The sequence below is a fragment of the Salvelinus namaycush genome, chromosome 3, assembly GCF_016432855.1.
Source record: "Salvelinus namaycush isolate Seneca chromosome 3, SaNama_1.0, whole genome shotgun sequence".
In the NCBI taxonomy this organism is placed as follows: Eukaryota; Metazoa; Chordata; class Actinopteri; order Salmoniformes; family Salmonidae; genus Salvelinus; species Salvelinus namaycush.
The window spans coordinates 7,457,270-7,482,900 of NC_052309.1; the positions used below are offsets into that span (position 1 = coordinate 7,457,270).

A 25,631-nucleotide genomic window follows, 5' to 3' on the forward strand; every position below is an offset into this window, starting at 1 on the left:
TGATACTAGAGAGTAGTAGTTTGTATAAAAGGTACATGTGTCAGGTGGTACCAGGGTAGTGCATTTAGGGGGCTGTACGTACCGGGGTAGTGCGTTTAGGGGGTTGTACGTACCGGGGTAGTGCGTTTAGGGGGTTGTACGTACCGGGGTAGTGCGTTTAGGGGGCTGTACGTACCGGGGTAGTGCGTTTAGGGGGTTGTACGTACCGGGGTAGTGCGTTTAGGGGGCTGTAGTACCGGGGTAGTGCGTTTAGGGGGCTGTACGTACCGGGGTAGTGCGTTTAGGGGGTTGTACGTACCGGGGTAGTGCGTTTAGGGGGCTGTACGTACCGGGGTAGCGCGTTTAGGGGGCTGTACGTACCGGGGTAGTGCGTTTAGGGGGCTGTACGTACCAGGGTAGTGCGTTTAGGGGGTTGCGTGTACCGGGGTAGTACGTTTAGGGGGCTGTACGTACCGGGGTAGTGCGTTTAGGGGGCTGTGCGTACCGGGGTAGTGCGTTTAGGGGGTTGTACGTACCGGGGTAGTGCGTTTAGGGGGCTGTACGTACCGGGGTAGCGCGTTTAGGGGGCTGTACGTACCGGGGTAGCGCGTTTAGGGGGCTGTACGTACCGGGGTAGTGCGTTTAGGGGGCTGTACGTACCGGGGTAGCGCGTTTAGGGGGTTGTACGTACCGGGGTAGCGCGTTTAGGGGGCTGTACGTACCGGGGTAGTGCGTTTAGGGGGCTGTACGTACCGGGGTAGTGCGTTTAGGGGGCTGTACGTACCGGGGTAGTGCGTTTAGGGGGCTGTACGTACCGGGGTAGTGCGTTTAGGGGGCTGTACGTACCGGGGTAGTGCGTTTAGGGGGCTGTACGTACCGGGGTAGTGCGTTTAGGGGGCTGTACGTACCGGGGTAGTGCGTTTAGGGGGCTGTACGTACCGGGGTAGCGCGTTTAGGGGGTTGTGCGTACCGGGGTAGCGCGTTTAGGGGGCTGTGCGTACCGGGGTAGCGCGTTTAGGGGGCTGTGCGTACCGGGGTAGCGCGTTTAGGGGGCTGTACGTACCGGGGTAGTGCGTTTAGGGGGTTGCGTGTACCGGGGTAGTACGTTTTGGGGGGCTGTACGTACCGGGGTAGTGCGTTTAGGGGGCTGTACGTACCGGGGTAGTGCGTTTAGGGGGTTGTACGTACCGGGGTAGTGCGTTTAGGGGGCTGTACGTACCGGGGTAGCGCGTTTAGGGGGCTGTACGTACCGGGGTAGCGCGTTTAGGGGGTTGTACGTACCGGGGTAGCGCGTTTAGGGGGCTGTACGTACCGGGGTAGCGCGTTTAGGGGGCTGTACGTACCGGGGTAGCGCGTTTAGGGGGTTGTACGTACCGGGGTAGCGCGTTTAGGGGGCTGTACGTACCGGGGTAGTGCGTTTAGGGGGCTGTACGTACCGGGGTAGTGCGTTTAGGGGGCTGTACGTACCGGGGTAGTGCGTTTAGGGGGTTGTACGTACCGGGGTAGTGCGTTTAGGGGGCTGTACGTACCGGGGTAGTGCGTTTAGGGGGCTGTACGTACCGGGGTAGTGCGTTTAGGGGGCTGTACGTACCGGGGTAGTGCGTTTAGGGGGCTGTACGTACCGGGGTAGTGCGTTTAGGGGGCTGTACGTACCGGGGTAGTGCGTTTAGGGGGCTGTACGTACCGGGGTAGTGCGTTTAGGGGGCTGTACGTACCGGGGTAGTGCGTTTAGGGGGCTGTACGTACCGGGGTAGTGCGTTTAGGGGGCTGTACGTACCGGGGTAGTGCGTTTAGGGGGCTGTACGTACCGGGGTAGTGCGTTTAGGGGGCTGTACGTACCGGGGTAGTGCGTTTAGGGGGCTGTACGTACCGGGGTAGTGCGTTTAGGGGGCTGTACGTACCGGGGTAGTGCGTTTAGGGGGCTGTACGTACCGGGGTAGTGCGTTTAGGGGGTTGTACGTACCGGGGTAGTGCGTTTAGGGGGTTGTACGTACCGGGGAAGTGCGTTTAGGGGGTTGTACGTACCGGGGTAGTGCGTTTAGGGGGCTGTACTTACCGGGGTAGTGCGTTTAGGGGGCTGTACGTACCGGGGTAGTGCGTTTAGGGGGCTGTACGTACCGGGGTAGTGCGTTTAGGGGGCTGTACGTACCGGGGTAGTGCGTTTAGGGGGCTGTACGTACCAGGGTAGTGCGTTTAGGGGGTTGCGTGTACCGGGGTAGTGCGTTTAGGGGGCTGTACGTACCGGGGTAGTGCGTTTAGGGGGCTGTACGTACCGGGGTAGTGCGTTTAGGGGGTTGTACGTACCGGGGTAGTGCGTTTAGGGGGCTGTACGTACCGGGGTAGCGCGTTTAGGGGGCTGTACGTACCAGGGTAGTGCGTTTAGGGGGTTGTACGTACCAGGGTAGTGCGTTTAGGGGGTTGTACGTACCGGGGTAGTGCGTTTAGGGGGCTGTACCTACCGGGGTAGTGCGTTTAGGGGGCTGTACCTACCGGGGTAGTGCGTTTAGGGGGCTGTACCTACCGGGGTAGTGCGTTTAGGGGGCTGTACCTACCGGGGTAGTGCGTTTAGGGGGCTGTACGTACCGGGGTAGCGCGTTTAGGGGGCTGTACGTACCGGGGTAGCGCGTTTAGGGGGCTGTGCGTACCGGGGTAGCGCGTTTAGGGGGCTGTGCGTACCGGGGTAGCGCGTTTAGGGGGCTGTGCGTACCGGGGTAGCGCGTTTAGGGGGCTGTACCTACCGGGGTAGTGCGTTTAGGGGGCTGTACCTACCGGGGTAGTGCGTTTAGGGGGCTGTACCTACCGGGGTAGTGCGTTTAGGGGGCTGTACCTACCGGGGTAGTGCGTTTAGGGGGCTGTACCTACCGGGGTAGTGCGTTTAGGGGGCTGTACCTACCGGGGTAGTGCGTTTAGGGGGCTGTACGTACCGGGGTAGTGCGTTTAGGGGGCTGTACGTACCGGGGTAGTGCGTTTAGGGGGTTGTACGTACCGGGGTAGTGCGTTTAGGGGGTTGTACGTACCGGGGTAGTGCGTTTAGGGGGCTGTACGTACCGGGGTAGTGCGTTTAGGGGGCTGTACCTACCGGGGTAGTGCGTTTAGGGGGTTGTACGTACCGGGGTAGCACGTTTAGGGGGCTGTACGTACCGGGGTAGTGCTTTTAGGGGGTTGTACGTACCGGGGTAGCGCGTTTAGGGGGCTGTACGTACCGGGGTAGTGCGTTTAGGGGGCTGTACGTACCGGGGTAGTGCGTTTAGGGGGCTGACGTACCAGGGTAGTGCGTTTAGGGGGTTGCGTGTACCGGGGTAGTACATTTAGGGGGCTGTACGTACCGGGGTAGTGCGTTTAGGGGGCTGTACGTACCGGGGTAGTGCGTTTAGGGGGTTGCGTGTACCGGGGTAGTACGTTTAGGGGGCTGTACGTACCGGGGTAGTGCGTTTAGGGGGCTGTACGTACCGGGGTAGTGCGTTTAGGGGGTTGTACGTACCGGGGTAGCGCGTTTAGGGGGCTGTACGTACCGGGGTAGCGCGTTTAGGGGGCTGTACGTACCGGGGTAGTGCGTTTAGGGGGTTGTACGTACCGGGGTAGCGCGTTTAGGGGGCTGTACGTACCGGGGTAGTGCGTTTAGGGGGCTGTACGTACCGGGGTAGCGCGTTTAGGGGGTTGTACGTACCGGGGTAGCGCGTTTAGGGGGCTGTACGTACCGGGGTAGTGCGTTTAGGGGGCTGTACGTACCGGGGTAGTGCGTTTAGGGGGCTGTACGTACCGGGGTAGTGCGTTTAGGGGGTTGTACGTACCGGGGTAGTGCGTTTAGGGGGCTGTACGTACCGGGGTAGTGCGTTTAGGGGGTTGTACGTACCGGGGTAGTGCGTTTAGGGGGCTGTACGTACCGGGGTAGTGCGTTTAGGGGGCTGTACGTACCGGGGTAGTGCGTTTAGGGGGCTGTACGTACCGGGGTAGTGCGTTTAGGGGGCTGTACGTACCGGGGTAGTGCGTTTAGGGGGCTGTACGTACCGGGGTAGTGCGTTTAGGGGGCTGTACGTACCGGGGTAGTGCGTTTAGGGGGCTGTACGTACCGGGGTAGTGCGTTTAGGGGGCTGTACGTACCGGGGTAGTGCGTTTAGGGGGCTGTACGTACCGGGGTAGTGCGTTTAGGGGGTTGTACGTACCGGGGTAGTGCGTTTAGGGGGTTGTACGTACCGGGGAAGTGCGTTTAGGGGGTTGTACGTACCGGGGTAGTGCGTTTAGGGGGCTGTACGTACCGGGGTAGTGCGTTTAGGGGGCTGTACGTACCGGGGTAGTGCGTTTAGGGGGCTGTACGTACCGGGGTAGTGCGTTTAGGGGGCTGTACGTACCAGGGTAGTGCGTTTAGGGGGCTTGACGTACCAGGGTAGTGCGTTTAGGGGGCTGTACGTACCGGGGTAGTGCGTTTAGGGGGCTGTACGTACCGGGGTAGTGCGTTTAGGGGGCTGTACGTACCGGGGTAGTGCGTTTAGGGGGCTGTACGTACCGGGGTAGCGCGTTTAGGGGGCTGTACGTACCGGGGTAGTGCGTTTAGGGGGTTGTACGTACCGGGGTAGTGCGTTTAGGGGGTTGTACGTACCGGGGTAGTGCGTTTAGGGGGCTGTACGTACCGGGGTAGTGCGTTTAGGGGGCTGTACGTACCGGGGTAGTGCATTTAGGGGGCTGTACGTACCGGGGTAGTGCATTTAGGGGGTTGTACGTACCGGGGTAGTGCGTTTAGGGGGTTGTACGTACCGGGGTAGTGCGTTTAGGGGGTTGTACCTACCGGGGTAGTGCGTTTAGGGGGCTGTACCTACCGGGGTAGTGCGTTTAGGGGGCTGTACCTACCGGGGTAGCGCGTTTAGGGGGTTGTACGTACCGGGGTAGCGCGTTTAGGGGGCTGTACGTACCGGGGTAGCGCGTTTAGGGGGCTGTACGTACCGGGGTAGCGCGTTTAGGGGGCTGTGTGTACCGGGGTAGTGCGTTTAGGGGGCTGTACGTACCGGGGTAGTGCGTTTAGGGGGTTGTACGTACCGGGGTAGTGCGTTTAGGGGGCTGTACGTACCGGGGTAGTGCGTTTAGGGGGCTGTACGTACCGGGGTAGTGCGTTTAGGGGGCTGTACGTACCGGGGTAGTGCGTTTAGGGGGCTGTACGTACCGGGGTAGTGCGTTTAGGGGGCTGTACGTACCGGGGTAGTGCGTTTAGGGGGCTGTACGTACCGGGGTAGTGCGTTTAGGGGGTTGTACGTACCGGGGTAGTGCGTTTAGGGGGCTGTACCTACCGGGGTAGTGCGTTTAGGGGGCTGTACGTACCGGGGTAGCGCGTTTAGGGGGCTGTACGTACCGGGGAGCGCGTTTAGGGGGCTGTACGTACCGGGGTAGCGCGTTTAGGGGGCTGTACGTACCGGGGTAGCGCGTTTAGGGGGCTGTACGTACCGGGGTAGCGCGTTTAGGGGGCTGTACGTACCGGGGTAGCGCGTTTAGGGGGCTGTACGTACCGGGGTAGCGCGTTTAGGGGGCTGTAGTACGTACCGGGGTAGCGCGTTTAGGGGCTGTACGTACCGGGGTAGCGCGTTTAGGGGGTTGTACGTACCGGGGTAGCTGCGTTTAGGGGGCTGTACGTACCGGGGTAGTGCGTTTAGGGGGCTGTACGTACCGGGGTAGTGCGTTTAGGGGGCTGTACGTACCGGGGTAGTGCGTTTAGGGGGCTGTACGTACCGGGGTAGTGCGTTTAGGGGGCTGTACGTACCGGGGTAGCTGCGTTTAGGGGGCTGTACGTACCGGGTAGCGCGTTTAGGGGGCTGTACGTACCGGGGTAGCGCGTTTAGGGGGCTGTACGTACCGGGGTAGCGCGTTTAGGGGGCTGTACGTACCGGGGTAGCGCGTTAGGGGGCTGTACGTACCGGGGTAGCGCGTTTAGGGGGCTGTACGTACCGGGTAGCGCGTTTAGGGGGGCTGTAGGGGTAGCGCGTTTAGGGGGTTGTACGTACCGGGGTAGTGCGTTTAGGGGGCTGTACGTACCGGGGTAGTGCGTTTAGGGGGCTGTACGTACCGGGGTAGTGCGTTTAGGGGGTTGTACGTACCGGGGTAGTGCGTTTAGGGGGCTGTACGTACCGGGGTAGTGCATTTAGGGGGCTGTACTTACCGGGGTAGTGCGTTTAGGGGGCTGTACGTACCGGGGTAGTGCGTTTAGGGGGCTGTACGTACCGGGGTAGTGCGTTTAGGGGGCTGTACGTACCGGGGTAGTGCGTTTAGGGGGCTGTACGTACCGGGGTAGTGCGTTTAGGGGGTTGCGTGTACCGGGGTAGTACGTTTAGGGGGCTGTACGTACCGGGGTAGTGCGTTTAGGGGGCTGTACGTACCGGGGTAGTGCGTTTAGGGGGCTGTACGTACCGGGGTAGTGCGTTTAGGGGGCTGTACGTACCGGGGTAGTGCGTTTAGGGGGTTGTACGTACCGGGGTAGTGCGTTTAGGGGGTTGTACGTACCGGGGTAGTGCGTTTAGGGGGTTGTACGTACCGGGGTAGTGCGTTTAGGGGGTTGTACGTACCGGGGTAGTGCGTTTAGGGGGCTGTACTTACCGGGGTAGTGCGTTTAGGGGGCTGTACGTACCAGGGTAGTGCGTTTAGGGGGCTGTACCTACCGGGGTAGTGCGTTTAGGGGGTTGTACGTACCGGGTAGTGCGTTTAGGGGGCTGTACGTACCGGGGTAGTGCGTTTAGGGGGTTGTACGTACCGGGGTAGTGCGTTTAGGGGGTTGTACGTACCGGGGTAGTGCGTTTAGGGGGTTGTACGTACCGGGGTAGTGCGTTTAGGGGGTTGTACGTACCGGGGTAGTGCGTTTAGGGGGCTGTACCTACCGGGGTAGCGCGTTTAGGGGGCTGTACCTACCGGGGTAGCGCGTTTAGGGGGTTGTACCTACCGGGGTAGCGCGTTTAGGGGGCTGTACGTACCGGGGTAGCGCGTTTAGGGGGCTGTACGTACCGGGGTAGTGCGTTTAGGGGGCTGTGTGTACCGGGGTAGTGCGTTTAGGGGGCTGTACGTACCGGGGTAGTGCGTTTAGGGGGCTGTACGTACCGGGGTAGTGCGTTTAGGGGGCTGTACGTACCGGGGTAGTGCGTTTAGGGGGCTGTACGTACCGGGGTAGTGCGTTTAGGGGGCTGTACGTACCGGGGTAGTGCGTTTAGGGGGTTGTACGTACCGGGGTAGTGCGTTTAGGGGGCTGTACCTACCGGGGTAGTGCGTTTAGGGGGCTGTACGTACCGGGGTAGCGCGTTTAGGGGGCTGTACGTACCGGGGTAGCGCGTTTAGGGGGCTGTACGTACCGGGGTAGCGCGTTTAGGGGGCTGTACGTACCGGGGTAGCGCGTTTAGGGGGTTGTACGTACCGGGGTAGTGCGTTTAGGGGGCTGTACGTACCGGGGTAGTGCGTTTAGGGGGCTGTACGTACCGGGGTAGTGCGTTTAGGGGGCTGTACGTACCGGGGTAGTGCGTTTAGGGGGCTGTACGTACCGGGGTAGTGCGTTTAGGGGGCTGTACGTACCGGGGTAGTGCGTTTAGGGGGCTGTACGTACCGGGGTAGTGCGTTTAGGGGGCTGTACGTACCGGGGTAGTGCGTTTAGGGGGCTGTACGTACCGGGGTAGTGCGTTTAGGGGGCTGTACGTACCGGGGTAGCGCGTTTAGGGGGCTGTACGTACCGGGGTAGCGCGTTTAGGGGGCTGTACGTACCGGGGTAGCGCGTTTAGGGGGCTGTACGTACCGGGGTAGTGCGTTTAGGGGGTTGTACGTACCGGGGTAGTGCGTTTAGGGGGCTGTACGTACCGGGGTAGTGCGTTTAGGGGGCTGTACGTACCGGGGTAGTGCGTTTAGGGGGCTGTACGTACCGGGGTAGTGCGTTTAGGGGGCTGTACGTACCGGGGTAGTGCGTTTAGGGGGCTGTACGTACCGGGGTAGCGCGTTTAGGGGGCTGTACGTACCGGGGTAGCGCGTTTAGGGGGCTGTACGTACCGGGGTAGTGCGTTTAGGGGGCTGTACGTACCGGGGTAGTGCGTTTAGGGGGCTGTACGTACCGGGGTAGTGCGTTTAGGGGGTTGTACGTACCAGGGTAGTGTTTAGGAGTGAGCTCCAGCTTGTGGGAGAGCTGCATGGACCCTGTAGTGGTGTCGATACTGTACACCAACACTGAGCCACTGAAACACAGACAGAAACACGGTCAGTAGATTCAATACATCATTCAATACAATTAGCCTACATTTCCTGACTGACAAACAACTGCTGAAATAAGGCAACGTGATGATTCAATAAATATTTAGATGAAAGGTTGGAGATTCAAATCACTCTGGCCATCTACCGTCTGTCACTCTGGCCATCTACCGTCTGTCACTCTGGCCATCTACCGTCTGTCACTCTGGTTCTCTCGGTCTCCTGCTGACCTCAGCAATACTCTGTAGCCACACGCACATCCTGCTGACAGTATCACCACAGGCCTCTATAACCCCTTCCTATCTGCATCAGTGGAATGCTAATTACACAATCAAGAGATCCAGTCACACTGCTCAGCCAGCCAGTCAACAAGCCAGCCAGACAGTCAGCCAGACAGTCAGCCAGACAGTCAGCCAGACAGTCAGTCAGGTGTCAATGTGTGAGAGATTAAAAATAGTCCCGACAGTCCTGCCAAGCTGGCAGATTGTACAATCCTTGAGGACCTCTGGTCAAGCACACACCAATCACACAAAAGATAGAGCGACCAGATCCCAGACACACGTACCTGGCACAGCCAAAGGTCACCAGTCTGTACTTATTGTTGACAGCCACACACGTGCCGTCTGTTACATCTGCTGCCCAGACGCCCTGCAGCTGCTGTAGAAAGACAAGGACAGTCAGATCACCGCTTTTCCACTGACACACCTCTGCCTTTCACTTTCTCCCCCTCACACAGCACCTCACACAGCACCTCACACAGCACCTCACACAGCACCTCACACAGCACCTCACACAGCACCTCACACAGCACCTCACACAGCACCTCACACAGCACCTCACACAGCACCTCACACAGCACCTCACACAGCACCTCACACAGTCGTTATGCTTCATTGTTTAACATGATTCACAAAACTCTGCTGCATTGTGTGTGCACTACATCAAAGCACACACACACCTCCCACAGTTCTTACGTCTGCAGTGATCCTGTTGGCTAGAGGAGTGATGAACCCCAGCCTGCCATCATCCAGCACCACAGCAAAGCCATCCAGAGTCACACAGTAAGTCATGTCTCTGATGTACACCCCCTTCAGGTCCAGACACAGACCACCTGCAGAGACACATAAACAAACCCATCAGACTTATATCAGAACACACAAACCACAGCGAGGGGGGCTGGCAGTGTGTCTAAACCACAGCGAGGGGGGCTGGCAGTGTGTCTAAACCACAGCGAGGGGGGCTGGCAGTGTGTCTAAACCACAGCGAGGGGGGCTGGCAGTGTGTCTAAACCACAGCGAGGGGGGCTGGCAGTGTGTCTAAACCACAGCGAGGGGGGCTGGCAGTGTGTCTAAACCATAGCGAGGGGGGCTGGCAGTGTGTCTAAACCACAGCGAGGGGGGCTGGCAGTGTGTCTAAACCACAGCGAGGGGGGCTGGCAGTGTGTCTAAACCACAACGAGGGGGGCTGGCAGTGTGTCTAAACCACAGCGAGGGGGGCTGGCAGTGTGTCTAAACCACAGCGAGGGGGGCTGGCAGTGTGTCTAAACCACAGCGAGGGGGGCTGGCAGTGTGTCTAAACCACAGCGAGGGGGGCTGGCAGTGTGTCTAAACCACAGCGAGGGGGGCTGGCAGTGTGTCTAAACCACAGCGAGGGGGGCTGGCAGTGTGTCTAAACCACAGCGAGGGGGGCTGGCAGTGTGTCTAAACCACAGCGAGGGGGGCTGGCAGTGTGTCTAAACCACAACGAGGGGGGCTGGCAGTGTGTCTAAACCACAGCGAGGGGGGCTGGCAGTGTGTCTAAACCACAGCGAGGGGGGCTGGCAGTGTGTCTAAACCACAGCGAGGGGGGCTGGCAGTGTGTCTAAACCACAGCGAGGGGGGCTGGCAGTGTGTCTAAACCACAGCGAGGGGGGCTGGCAGTGTGTCTAAACCACAGCGAGGGGGGCTGGCAGTGTGTCTAAACCACAACGTGGGGGGCTGTATCTAAAACACATGGATAGATGGATGTAGGTCCAGATCATTACGTAAACATGGCTGGATATGGTGGGGCTTACAGGGACTGGTAGGGCTAAGGGCAGACTGTAGGTGAGGTGGGGAAAGGATGGTATAGTGATTGGGACTGACCTCTGGCAGACTGTAGGTCCAGGGAGAAAGGGACGCTACAGAGACTGATGGCCTTCCTGCCGTTGCTGACTCCATCCCAGTGGAGGATGTGGAGGTAGCCATCAGCAGTAGACACCAACAGATCCTCCTGAAGAGACTGCATGCTGAGGGGACAGAGAAAAGAGGACAAGGAGAGAGAGAGAGGGAGAGAGAGCGCGAAAGAAACAAAGCGACCAATAAATTAGGACGGAGAGGGTGACAATAAATGAGTAGAAAATAGAGTTTTGTGACAAAGTTTAAGAAGTTGAATGAAAGAAGAACGGATAAAAGGAGGATTTTTTATTTTTTAAGAGTGAGAATGAAGAGAGAGAGAGGAGTGTTCCTCCTGGGGAGCTGCAGAGGGACCAGGCTGGAATGTGCAGTGTACTCAGATGGTGTGTGAGTACTGAGGAGTACCCTGTAGCCCAGTCTCAGTAATCTGAATGTGGTCTGGCCAGAACACAACACTTCATCTCTCCAGAGGAGAATAGGCCAGAAATACTGGAGAATAAGGCTTTTGAATCCAACAGGACAATACTGGGGCTTAGCTTCTCTCCTCAATTCACCCCAGACATGCAGCCTGGAAGTCAGGCTACTGGAAGGACAGACACACACACAGACGCCGACACACACACACACACGCACACACACACGCCGACACACACACACGCCGACACACACACACACGCCGACACACACACGCGCCGACACACACACACACGCGCCGACACACACACACACGCGCCGACACACACACACACGCGCCGACACACGCCGACACACGCCGACACACACACACACACGCCGACACACACACACACGCCGACACACACACACACGCCGACACACACACACACGCCGACACACACACACACACGCCGACACACACACACACGCCGACACACACACGCCGACACACACACGCCGACACACACACACACACGCCGACACACGCCGACACACACGCCGACACACACGCCGACACACGCCGACACACGCCGACACACGCCGACACACGCCGACACACGCCGACACACGCCGACACACACACACACACGCCGACACACACACACACACGCCGACACACACACACACACACGCCGACACACACGCCGACACACACACACACACGCCGACACACACACACACGCCGACACACACACACACACGCCGACACACACACACACGCCGACACACACACACACGCCGACACACACACGCCGACACACACACGCCGACACACACACACACACACACACACACGCCGACACACGCCGACACACACGCCGACACACACGCCGACACACACGCCGACACACGCCGACACACGCCGACACACGCCGACACACGCCGACACACACACACACACGCCGACACACACACACACACGCCGACACACACGCCGACACACACGCCGACACACACACACACACGCCGACACACACACACACACGCCGACACACACACACACACGCCGACACACACACACACACGCCGACACACACACACACACACGCCGACACACACACACACACGCCGACACACACACACACACGCCGACACACACACACACACACACACACACACACACACACACACGCCGACACACACACACACACGCCGACACACACACACACACACACACGCCGACACACACACACGCCGACACACACACACGCCGACACACACACACGCCGACACACACACACGCCGACACACACACACGCCGACACACACACACGCCGACACACACACACGCCGACACACACACACGCCGACACACACGCCGACACACACACACGCCGACACACACACACGCCGACACACACACGCCGACACACACACACACACACGCCGACACACACACACACACGCCGACACACACACACACACGCCGACACACACACACACACACGCCGACACACACACACGCCGACACACACACACACACGCCGACACACACACACACACACGCCGACACACACACACACACACGCCGACACACACACACACACACGCCGACACACACACACACACACGCCGACACACACACACAGGCAAAGCGAGGAGGAATAGAATCTTAATGTCCTACTGTAGTCTACAGGGACTAGACGAGGAATGTGCAAAGCCGAACCCACGTTATATAATTTGCAGAAGACACAAATTGGTTTGGGAAGAAGAGTAGGAAATCTATTTAGCACAGAAATGTACAGTGGCTGAAGTAAGTACCAAGCACCAGTCCACAATGGGAAAACTAACTCGATTTATAATGGCCAACAACTACACCAGTGTTAACTTGCAAACTACACACACTTCAGTGTCCAGTTGGTGTTTGAGTGTGAGTTGTGTGTAGATGTGTATGTCTGTGTGTGCACGCATGTCTGTGTGTGCACGCATGTCTGTGTGTGCGTGTGTGTGTGTGTGTGTGTGTGTGTGTGTGTGTGTGAGAAAGAGAGACTAGTACCTGGTGATGGGAGCCTCCAGATCTATGGGTCTCTTCATCTCCAGGCTGAGAGCGGGGGCACACTGCTCCTCTTTATAACCTGGGGTGACCTTAACACCACTACTCCCTCTGTAAACACACACACAATGAGGACGTGTATGTGGCAGAGGTAAGGAGGGTACATAGGGTTCATGGATCTGATTTATCCAATTCACTCTACCTTATCAAGTCTAAAATCAACAGGGGGAAAAGGCTGGGTTAGTCAAACAATAGCACTCCAGGATCTAGGCACGAACGAGGCCAAACGCCAGCGGGCACAGTGAGGCCAAACGCCAGCGGGCACAGTGAGGCCAAACGCCAGCGGGCACAGTGAGGCCAAACGCCAGCGGGCACAGTGAGGTCTGTGTTTAGTACATCTGGCTCCTCCCTCATCAAGTCCAGGCTTGGTCAGATTTCCTGACAAAGCTTTGATGTGGTGAGTGGTAGCACAGAATGGAACAGAGGTTTTGTGAGGGGGAGTAGGTAGGTCTGTGTGTGTACAGGCATGTCCTCATTGGAACTCTCTCTCAGAATCTTCCATAAAGGCTGTTCTGCTGGTATCACCCTGATCAGCCCTCAGATAGCTACAGTTAAACCTCCCGCCACAGTTAAACCTCCCGCCACAGTTAAACCTCCCGCCACAGTTAAACCTCCCGCCACAGTTAAACCTCCCTCCACAGTTAAACCTCCCTCCACAGTTAAACCTCCCTCCACAGTTAAACCTCCCTCCACAGTTAAACCTCCCTCCACAGTTAAACCTCCTCTGTATGGCTTGTTTGGCTGAAATCTCAGCTACTTCATAAATACTCTACTGTACTTCATGGCTTCATAAATACTCTACTGTACTTCATGGCTGTATTGGTTTATGTGCATGTGAGATAGTGGTCTAGGTCTGATATGAACCACATATACAGGCTAACTGAAGGCCTATGACCAAAAGAAGACCAGAGACTCAGAGGCTGAGAGAAGCCCTTTGGTTCTGTGACTGAAAATGACTGCAGTTAAGGTAACACACCTCGCATGCAGCTGTTGATGCGAAATGGGCTTCATAAATAAATGTGATTCATTGACTGGGCTCGCTGTGGAGATGTGAGTTCTGTCAGAGAGCAGAGAGAGCTGGCCGGCTGAAAAGCCTCTCTTCCACTGTGTGTAGACGCACGCGCCTAAACATCCACTCACCCACGCAGCCTTGCTATAACAGTGGGAGGGCCCAGTCCAAGATTGGCGAGGAACACACTGTGCTGTACAGTCAGCCATCCACAGCATTCACTGTTCATGTAATTAGTCCAGACATTTGCCAAGGACTTCAACATGCAATGATGTCCTAAACTACAGTACAACCTATCCCTCAGGCCTCCTGACTGGTACACTAATTATACTAGCATGTAGACAGGAGCTACAGTGGGGTTTGTCCTATGCTGTGAGTGAATGAATACGTGCTTCTACACCTGCATTGCTTGCTGTTTGGGGTTTTAGGCTGGGTTTCTGTACAGCACTTTGAGATATCAGCTGATGTAAGAAGGGCTATATAAATACATTTGATTTGAATGAATACAACGACCATTGCAGTACAACAACTGACATCTATGCGTGAGCATTGTAGAACTTCATCCTTTAACATTTAGTCCCCTGCCTTCCACAGCAGGTTCCTGGCCTGATGACCTTATTTTTTCTATTATTATGATTCTATTTTGAACTTCAACCTTTGACCCTGAAGAAAGCGAGTGTGTGGAGAGGACAATAAATACATATTTATGTACTCACTTGGAATAGACGGGTTCATAAAGATACTTGTCCTCTCCTCCTCCCACCACGTCAAACAGGAGGATGTAACCATTGGCAGCCTGCAGAGAAAGAGAGAGAGACAGAGAGAGAGAGACACAGAGACACAGAGAGAGAGCGGGAGAGATAAACAGAGAGTGAAAGAGTGAGAAACAGAGCGAGAGCAACAGAGAGAGCGAGCGAGAAACATTCATGAGTATGTTGTGGCCTTGGTCATGCTTGAGGTACTCTGATCTATCAAAGAGAGACTGTGGTTGGTGTTCCTACATCCAGCATGCTCTACACAGAGAACCCCCATCTCCTTCCTCAGCCACTAACGTTCAGACATGTCATTGTCATCAGTTAGGAGAGGGTCCTTCTGCACTATGGAACAATCCTTGGATAGCTTTTCAGAATTCACAGACAAATTGGTCCACATAGAAAACTAAAGGCAGAGAGACCATAAATGACTTGGTAATAGGTAATACATGTATTTCCATAACAGAATTAAAACGCAATTTTGGACTGAACCAAAAATATAAAACAGAAAATGTAACAATTTAAAAGATTTTACTGAGAGTTACAGTTCATAAGGAAAAACATTCATTAGGCCCTAATCTATGGATTTCAGATGACTGGGAAAACAGATATGTATATGTTGGTCACAGATACCTTTACAAACAAAGTAGAGGCATGGATCAGAAAACCAGTCAGTGTCTGGTGTGACCATTTGCCTCATGCAGCACAACACATCTCCTTCACATAGAGTTGATCAGGCTGTTGATTGTGGCCTGTTGGAATGTTGTCCCACTCCTCTTCAATGGCTGTGTGAAGTTGCTGGATATTGGTGGGAACTGGAACACGCTGTCGTACACGTCGATCCAGAGCCTCCCAAATATGCTCAATGGGTGACATGTCTGGAGTATGCAGACCTGGGACTTTTTCAGCTTCCAGGAATTGTGTCCAGATCCTTGCGACATGGGGCCGTGCATTATCATGCTGAAACATGAGGTGATTGGGGCGAATTAATGGCACGACAACGGGACTCAGGATCTCGTCACGGTATCCCTTAGCATTCAAGTTGCCATTGATAAAATGCAATCGTGTTCATTGTCAGCTTATGCCTGACCATACCTCCACCGCCACCATGGGGCACTCTGTTCACAACGTTGACATCAGCAAACCTCTCATCCACCCACCCACACACACAATACCCCATAATGTCAAAGTGGAATTAAGTTAAAACATTTTTACAAATTACAAATTAAAATCTGAAATGTCTTGAGTCAATAAGTACTCAACCCCTTTGTTGTAACAAGCTCAGCTGTAAAAATGTGCTTAACAAGTCACATAATAAGTTACATGGACTTGGGATTCTCTGCCTCTAACCCTATTACAGGGGCTGAGTCACATGCCGTCCCTAGGAGGGGTGCGTCACTTGAGTGGGTTGAGTCACTGACGTGATCTTCCTGTCCGGGTTGGCGCCCCCCTTGGGTTGTGTCATGGCGGAGATCTTTGTGGGCTATACTCGGCCTTGTCTCAGGATGGTAAGTTGGAGGTTGAAGATATACCTCTAGTGGTGTGGGGGCTGTGCTTTGGCAAAGTGGGTGGGGTTATATCCTGCCTGTTTGGCCCTGTCCGGGGGTATCGTCGGACGGGGCCACAGTGTCTACCAACCTTCCTGTCTCAGCCTCCAGTATTTATGCTGCAGTAGTTTATGTGTCGGGGGCTAGGGTCAGTCTGTTATATCTGGAGTATTTCTCCTGTCTTATCCGGTGTCCTGTGTGAATTTAAGTATGCTCTCAATGATTCGCTCTTTCTCTCTCGGAGGACCTGAGCCCTAGGTTCATGCCTCAGGACTACCTGGCCTGATGACTCCTTGCTGTCCCCAGTCCCTGACCTGTTGCACCCTCAACAACCACTGTGCTTATTATTATTTGACCCTGCTGGTCATCTATGAACATTTGAACATCTTGGCCATGTACTGTTATAACCTCCACCCGGCACAGCCAGAAGAGGACTGGCCACCCCTCATAGCCTGGTTCCTCTCTAGGTTTCTTCCTAGGTTCTGGCCTTTCTAGGGAGTTTTTCCTAGCCACTGTGCTTCTACACCTCCATTGCTTGCTGTTTCGGGTTTTAGGCTGGGTTTCTGTACAACACTTTGAGATATCAGCTGATGTAAGTAGGGCTTTATAAATAATTTTCATTGACTGACTATGTGTGCAATAATAGTGTTTAGAATGATATTCGAATGACTACCTCATGGGTGTACCGCACAGATAATTGTATGTGTAAGGTCCCCCAGTCGAGCAGTGAATTTCAAACACTGATTCAAACAAGACCAGGGAGGTTTTCCAATGCCTCACAAAGGACCCCTATTGGTAGATAGGTAAATAGAAGAAAATAATACATTGAATAATCAATTTTACAGAGCTTTAAGAACTTTTTAAAGAATAAATTGCCAAATGTTGCACAATCCAGAAGTGGAAAGCTCTTAAGACTTCCCCAGAAAGACTCTCAGCTGTAAATCGCTGCCAAAGGTGATTCTAACATGTATTAACTCAGGGGACGGGTTGAATGCTTGGAACAAAATAAAATCTAGATAAATTCAAATGAAACACTTTCTTCCACTTTTACATTAGAATTGTGTAGATCACTGACCAAAACAATGAACAAAAAGTGGAAAAGGTCAAGGGGTGTGAATTATTTCTGAAGGCACTGGGCTTTGGTCAAAAGTAGTGTACTGGGTAGAGAATAGGATGCTATTTGAGATGCAGCCACAGAGATGAGATGCAGCCACAGAGATGCAGCCACAGAGATGAGATGCAGCCACAGAGATGCAGCCACAGAGATGCAGCCACAGAGATGAGATGCAGCCACAGAGATGCAGCCACAGAGATGCAGCCACAGAGATGCAGCCACAGAGATGCAGCCACAGAGATGCAGCCACAGAGATGCAGCCACAGAGAGCAGCCACAGAGTGCAGCCACAGAGTGCAGCCACAGAGTGCAGCCACAGAGTGCAGCCACAGAGTGCAGCCACAGAGATGCAGCCACAGAGATGCAGCCACAGAGATGCAGCCACAGAGATGCAGCCACAGAGATGCAGCCACAGAGATGCAGCCACAGAGATGCAGCCACAGAGATGCAGCCACAGAGATGCAGCCACAGAGATGAGATGCAGCCACAGAGATGAGATGCAGCCACAGAGATGAGATGCAGCCACAGAGTGCAGCCACAGAGATGCAGCCACAGATGCAGCCACAGAGTGCAGCCACAGAGTGCAGCCAGTCCACAAACTGACCAAAGTAACCTCAAGTAACCCCTGACATTTCTACAGTGTGGTAACCAAGGCAGCACCATGGGACTGATAAAATACAATGGAGAGAGAAATTGGACTAATTCAACAGGCCGGAATTCAGGATAGAGCCACAAGTAATGAAGACCATAAAATCCCACTGCCAGGGAAAAGGTCTGCAAAGCCAAACTAAGTGTGTCTCCCCCAAATGGCACCCTATTCCCTATAAAGTACATTGAGCTTGTCAAAAGTAGTGCACTACGTAGGGGGCATAAGGTGCCATTTGGGACAGCCTGGGTTCTGCTAAAGTCATTTAGGTTGGAGTAGCAGACTACTCTTAAAAACATAAACAACATTTCTATTCAGCTCTCATATCAGAGACAGTAAGGTGGTCCTTCAATATGTCAACTTCTGGAACTGCTGTTATTGACTGAAAAAAGTCCCAGCTATTCATGATCTGAATCAATGAGCCGATGTCCTGCATGCAGGGTACACACAGTGCATTCAGAAAGTATTCAACCCCTTCCCTTTTTCCACATTTTGTTACGTTACAGCCTTATTCTAAAAATGATTAAATAACCCCCCCCCAATCTACACACAATACCCCATAATGACAGAGCAAAAACAGGTTTAGGGGATACAAAACAGACTCGAAATTGAGCTCAGGTGCATCCTGTATCCATTGATCATCCTTGAGCTGTTTCTACAACTGGACTGGAGTCCTCCTGTGGTAAATTCAATTGATTGGACATGATTTGGAAAGGCACACACCTGTCTATATAAGGTCCCACAGTTAACAGTGCACGTCAGAGCAAATATCAAGCCATGAGGTGGAAGGAATTGTCCTTAGAGCTCCGAGACATGATTGTGTCGAGGAACAGATCTGAGGAAGGACACCAAAACATTTCTGCAGCATTGAAGCTCCCCAAGAACACAGTAGCCTCCATCAATCTTAAATGGGAGTTTGGAACCACCAAGACGCTTCCTAGAGCTGCCCGCTTGGCAAAACCGAGCAATCAGGGGAGAAGGGCCTTGTTCAGGGAGGTGACCAAGAATCCAATGGTCACTCTCTCTGACAGAGCTCCAGAGTTCCTATGTGGAGAACCTTCCAGAAGGACAACCATCTCTGCAGCACTCCACCAATCAGGCCTTTATGGTAGAGTGGCCAGACGAAAACCACTCCTCAGTAAAATGCACATGACAGCCTGCTTGGAGTTTGCCAAAAGGCACCTAAAGGACTCTGACCATGAAAAACAAGATTATCTGGTCTGATGAAACCAAGATTTTTAACTCTTTGGCCTGAATGCCAAGCGTCACATCTGAAAGAAACCTGGCACCATCCCTACGGTGAAGCATGGTGGTGGCAGCATCATGCTGTGGGGATGTTTTTCAGCGTCAGGGAGACTAGTCAGGATCGAGGGAAAGATCAACCAAGCAAAGTACAGAGAAATACTTTGCTTTGTCATTATGAGGTACTGTGTGTAAATTGATATGGGGGGGAAAATTGGCGGAGCGTCGTCCGGGTTTGGCCGGGGTAGGCCGTCATTGTAAATAAGAATTTGTTCTTAACTGACTTGCCTAGTTAAATAAAGGATAAATAAAAATCTAGCTTGGTCCCAGATGCATGTGCTGTTTTGCCAACTTCTATGCCAAATGGTGCTTGGAGAGACAGTTGGCAAGACAGCACAGACCTGGGACCAGGCTAGGGGATATCCAAGAAAGTATAACCCAAAGAGTGACAGGAGTCTAACTCAAAACCTTTACAATTACATAGCTATCTCCATGGAGACATTGGGAGAGTAAAACTCAGGAAGTTTGCTAAACATGACATTTCAGTCAAAACCTGGTTGGATTTAGTGATTTGGTGACAAAAACAAGAGGCAAAGCCTGGATGAAAGAAAACCAAGACAAATATTTGAAGAATAAGTGTCAAAGGAAAAAGAACAGTCAACAGAAAACCCAGAGGCCATGCAGCTTTGAACAATAGTCAGTATGTGGCGGAAACCAAGCCAAGCCAAGCAATGAGAGAGATTGAAAATAGAGTCTGCTGTGACCATTGCTGGCAGGGCAGAGTTGTGTCAAAAGGCAAGCGAGAACTAGAGAGAGGGGACATATTTTTGGAAGTGCATAGTGTCTGAAGTTCCTCAGAGTTCACCCTCTGACTCGGTCCCGATGAGGGAAGAACACATGCTGCCTCAGTAAGTGACATCTGGCAGAGAGAGGTCTGGATGGGAGAAGTCAGTCCTCCTATTGGGAGACGATTTTCACACTGTCGTGCCAACCTGACCCATACTGAGCCGTCTCTGCTCTGTAGTGTTAAATGGTGTTATGCTAGTGGCAGAATGTCACTCTATAGGTACCTGCTGCATGATGACAAGCAGTCCAAATACACACACTAAAACATGGCTGGGACATTACGATTATGGAGGAATGGCTTTGCAGATTAAAATGATGGGATTGAGGGTGTGAAAAGTCAAGAAGTGCAAAACCAAACATCTCCGTGCTAAGTTGATGTGTCTGACTCCACTTGTTGTTCACCCCACAGACAGATCACCGTTGGCACTTGTAGCTACATGAACAAATCAGATGAGACCAGAGCAGAGCAGGGAGGACAGAGGGACAGTGTTGGATATAGCTGCTCTATAGCAGTGGTTAAATTAAATCTAGACAGCTAGGATTCCAGAAAGATTACCGGGCCACACCCATGAGACATTTATGATAAGAGCTAGGATGGATGCGGTTGCCTGGGTGACGGGACAGCAGACAAAGTGCCCGACAGTCTGACTCTCTCTTCGGTTAACTGTAGGCTATTCTACAGGCCCCTTCCTTATCTGGGCTATTCTACAGGCCCCTTCCTTATCTAGGCTATTCTACAGGCTCATTCTTTATCTAGGCTATTCTACAGGCTCATTCCTTATCTAGGCTATTCTACAGGCCCCTTCCTTATCTAGGCTATTCTACAGGCCCCTTCCTTATCTAGGCTATTCTACAGGCCCCTTCCTTATCTAGGCTATTCTACAGGCCCCTTCCTTATCTAGGCTATTCTACAGGCCCCTTCCTTATCTAGGCTATTCTACAGGCTCATTCCTTATCTAGGCTATTCTACAGGCTCATTCCTTATCTAGGCTATTCTACAGGCCCCTTCCTTATCTAGGCTATTCTACAGGTCCCTTCCTTATCTAGGCTATTCTACAGGCCCCTTCCTTATCTAGGCTATTCTACAGGCCCCTTCCTTATCTAGGCTATTCTACAGGCCCCTTCCTTATCTAGGCTATTCTACAGGCCCATTCTTTATCTAGGCTATTCTACAGGCCCCTTCCTTATCTAGGCTATTCTACAGGCCCCTTCCTTATCTAGGCTATTCTACAGGCTCATTCCTTATCTAGGCTATTCTACAGGCTCATTCTTTATCTAGGCTATTCTACAGGCCCCTTCCTTATCTAGGCTATTCTACAGGCCCCTTCCTTATCTAGGCTATTCTACAGGCTCATTCCTTATCTAGGCTATTCTACAGGCCCCTTCCTTATCTAGGCTATTCTACAGGCTCATTCTTTATCTAGGCTATTCTACAGGCCCCTTCCTTATCTAGGCTATTCTACAGGCTCATTCTTTATCTAGGCTATTCTATAGGCCCCTTCCTTATCTAGGCTATTCTACAGGCTCATTCCTTATCTAGGCTATTCTACAGGCTCATTCCTTATCTAGGCTATTCTACAGGCTCATTCCTTATCTAGGCTATTCTACAGGCTCATTCCTTATCTAGGCTATTCTACAGGCTCATTCCTTATCTAGGCTATTCTACAGGCTCATTCCTTATCTAGGCTATTCTACAGGCTCATTCCTTATCTAGGCTATTCTACAGGCTCATTCCTTATCTAGGCTATTCTACAGGCTCATTCCTTATCTAGGCTATTCTACAGGCTCATTCCTTATCTAGGCTATTCTACAGGCTCATTCCTTATCTAGGCTATTCTACAGGCTCATTCCTTATCTAGGCTATTCTACAGGCTCATTCCTTATCTAGGCTATTCTACAGGCTCATTCTTTATCTAGGCTATTCTACAGGCTCATTCTTTATCTAGGCTATTCTACAGGCTCATTCTTTATCACAGCCTTTTCATAATGTTGACACCTCTAGAACAGAGTTCTGAATGTTTGTTTTTTTACTCTGAGTGACTATGTATTAGTCCTATGTCTACAGGCGAGGAGATGGAAGGGGAACAATTATTAAACTCTGTTGAAAAGAGTAGTCGTCACTATCCAGTTACATACCGTACTCAAGGACATTATTTTTTATTACAGCCTTTCGATTATGTGGACACATTTCCATTTCAGTCCTTCAGCAGACACTCGTATCCACAGCGACTTACAGTTAGTACATTCTGGCTGTCTCACAACCGGCAGTGATTGGAAGTCCCGTAGGCCGTGCACAATTGGCCCAGCGTCGTCCGGGTTTGGCCGGTGTAAGCAGTCGTTGTAAATAAGAATTTGTTCTTAACTGACTTGCCTAGTTAAATAAAGGTTAAATTGTATAAAAAAAATCCTAAGCTAGCTAGGTGTGATGACTACATATCTCAGTCAGCGCTAGTAGGGGGGAGTGCATTAGCCCCGAATGGTTCATTTTTAGAACTCAAAATGTATCAAACAGGAAGAGGAAACGTAGCCTATTATGCATCTAAGAGATGGGGTGGAAGGGGGAAATTCTATTAAAACTATTGAAAAGAGAATAGTAGCAGCAGCAGTACACTTCAACTTGCACTATAGGCCTACACACAAACTAACTGTGCCTCTTGTCAGCTAATTACTCCACAAACAGAGTAGGCTCAACTAGCTATTACAAAGAAAAACATTTCATCACATTCAGAGGGGACCTATACATAGTTTGGATTGTCACAGCAGGCTCCTCGGTCTCAGCCTAGTTATTATAATATAACCATTTCCTTAGAGTGAAAATACTGTGAATTCCGGGCATATCTGAGTCAAACAGCACTACTGCAGCAGAGCTGAGATATGGAAGAGAAACTGAACTGACTGCCCAAATTGAAACTAACTAGACACAAAGAAACTTGGCGTAGAAAATATATATATTTTTTTACATACATGTTTGCCTGTTGCATTTACTCACTTCATTCAGAATACAGTAATAATTCCTGGTTTTAAACTTTTGCTCTGTTCACTTCATTCAGAATACAGTAATAATTCCTGGTTTTAAACTTTTGCTCTGTTCATTTCATTCAGAATACAGTAATAATTCCTGGTTTTAAACTTTTGCTCTGTTCACTTCATTCAGAATACAGTAATAATTCCTGGTTTTAAACTTTTGCTCTGTTCATTTCATTCAGAATACAGTAATGATTCCTGGTTTTAAACTTTTGCTCTGTTCATTTCATTCAGAATACAGTAATAATTCCTGGTTTTAAACTTTTGCTCTGTTCATTTCATTCAGAATACAGTAATGATTCCTGGTTTTAAACTTTTGCTCTGTTCACTTCATTCAGAATACAGTAATAATTCCTGGTTTTAAACTTTTGCTCTGTTCATTTCATTCAGAAGTCAGTCTTAAATGGTTTGGGAGCCAAAAAGGAGCTCTCGTAATAAACTCACACCAAAGAGCTGGAGAAAAGTTAAAACAGGGATACTAGCTAGTGACGTTTCAAATACACAGATACAAAAAGATGGACAGCCGAACCCATGGTGGACCTAATGTTTGACCTCTAAGGTCTCCCTTCACATCTTTAATAATAGTAGCTAGCCTCTAAACAACAACCAAGGAAATGCATGCTAGACATAGATAATAATCAAACAAGGACAATGGTATTTTGGCAGGAAGTGTTTTTAATTTTTATTAACTAGCCTACCTCAAAGATTAGATCTGGTTATGGCATAAGGCCTTACTGTTTTGATCTTTTATCAAGATGACAACATGCATAGAACAGGCCTACATTGTTCAGACCGCAAAACTCAGAGGCCATGTAACATCTTCCCTTCCTGTTGTTGTGACTTAGCTGAGGCCTAGATGCTGTGGTTTAAAAAAAGGTGCAGTCTAAAATTCCTAGCATACATACATTTTTTGACTTTTAAATTAAATGTTATATAAGCGTTCAAATTGCAGACTAGTTTTAAACTGCGCTCGTATGACCTTATGCATGTCTGGTTTATTTTGTAATTGCTGATTGTTTTTTGTATGTATGCATGCACAGTTGAAGTCAGAAGTGTACATACACCTTAGCCAAATACATTTAAACTCAGTTTTTTCACAATTCCTGACAATTAATCATAGTAAAAATTCCCTGTCTTAGGTCAGTTAGGATTACCACTTTATTGAAAGACTGAAATGTCTTAGAATAATAGTAGAGAGAATTCTTTATTTAAGCTTTTATTGCTTTCAGCAATAAGTGTACATACACTCAATTAGTATTTGGTAGCATTGCCTTTAAATTGTTTAACTTGGGTCAAACGTTTTGGGAAACCTTCCACAAGCTTCCCACAATAAGTTGGGTGAATTATGGCCCATCCCTCCTGACAGAGCTGGTGTAACTGATTCAGGTTTGTAGGCCTCCTTGCTCACACACGCTTTTTCAGTTCTGCCCACAAATGTTCTATAAGATTGAGGTCAAGGCTTTGTGATGGCCACTCCAATACCTTGACTTTGTTGTCCTTAAGCTATTTTGCCACAACTTTGGAAGCATGCTTGGGGTCATTGTCCATTTGGAAGACCCATTTGCGACCAAGCTTTAACTTCCTGACTGATGTCTTGAGATGTTGCTTCAATATATCCACATCATTTCCCCTCCTCATTATGCCATCTATTTTGTGAAGTGCACCAGTCCCTCCTGCAGCAAAGCACCCCCACAACATAATGCTGCCATCCCCGTGCTTCACGGTTGGGATGGTGTTCTTCAGCTTGCAAGCCTCCTCCTTTTTCCTCCAAACATAACGATGGTCATTATGGCCAAACAGTTCTATTTTTGTTTCCTCAGACCAGAGGACATTTCTCCAAAAAGTATGATTTTTGTCCCCATGTGCAGTGGCAAACCGTAGTCTGGCTTTTGTATGGCGGTTTTGGAGCAGTGGCATCTTCCTTGCTGAGCGGCCTTGGAGGTTATGTCGATATAAGACTCGTTTTACTGTGGATATAGATACTTCTGTACCCGTTTCCTCCAGCATCTTCACAAGGTCCTTTGCTGCTGTTCTGGGATTGATTTGCACTTTTCGCACCAATGTACGTTCATCTCTAGGAGACAGAACGCATCTCCTTCCTGAGCGGTATGACGGCTGCGTGGTCCCATGGTGTATATACTTGCATACTATTGTTTGTACAGATGAACGTGGTACCTTCAGGCGTTTGGAAATTTGTCCCAAGGATGAACCAGCCTTCTGGAGGTCTACAATTTTTTTCCCCCTGAGGTCTTGGCTGATTTCTTTTGATTTTCCCAAGATGTCAAGCAAAGAGGCACTGAGTTTGAAAGTAGTCCTTGAAATACATCCACAGATACAACTCCAATTGACTCAAATGATGGCAATTAGCCTATCTAAAGCCATGACGTAATTTTCTGGAATTTTCCAAGCTGTTTAAAGGCACAGTCAACTTAATGTATGTAAACTTCTGACCCACTGGAATTGTGAAACAGTGAATTATAAGTGAAATAATCTGTCTGTAAACAATTGTTGGAAAAATTACTTGTGTCATGCACAAAGTAGATGTGCTAACCGACTTGCCAAAACTCTAGTTTGTTAACAAGAACTGTGTGGAGTGGTTGAAAAACAAGTTAATG

The 25,631-nt window shown here is 51.3% G+C and overlaps 1 protein-coding gene across 9 annotated transcripts in view; it reads right to left on the reverse strand.

Moving 5' to 3' along the window:
* Nucleotides 1-25,631, reverse strand: part of LOC120044890 (guanine nucleotide exchange factor subunit RIC1-like) — a 98,900-nt gene that overhangs the window by 41,665 nt on the left and 31,604 nt on the right. For all 9 annotated transcript variants that reach the window (XR_005476585.1, XR_005476591.1, XR_005476586.1 and 6 more), the window contains exons 3-8: nt 14,563-14,642; nt 12,781-12,888; nt 10,299-10,441; nt 9,150-9,286; nt 8,741-8,832; nt 8,074-8,162 (exon numbers count right to left, since the gene is read on the reverse strand). Coding sequence is in view for 1 of the 9 variants with exons in the window: in XM_038989612.1 (XP_038845540.1) it covers nt 8,074-8,162; nt 8,741-8,832; nt 9,150-9,286; nt 10,299-10,441; nt 12,781-12,888; nt 14,563-14,642 (649 nt within the window). In the remaining 8 variants the exon portion in view is untranslated. The remainder of the gene's footprint in view (nt 1-8,073; nt 8,163-8,740; nt 8,833-9,149; nt 9,287-10,298; nt 10,442-12,780; nt 12,889-14,562; nt 14,643-25,631) is intronic.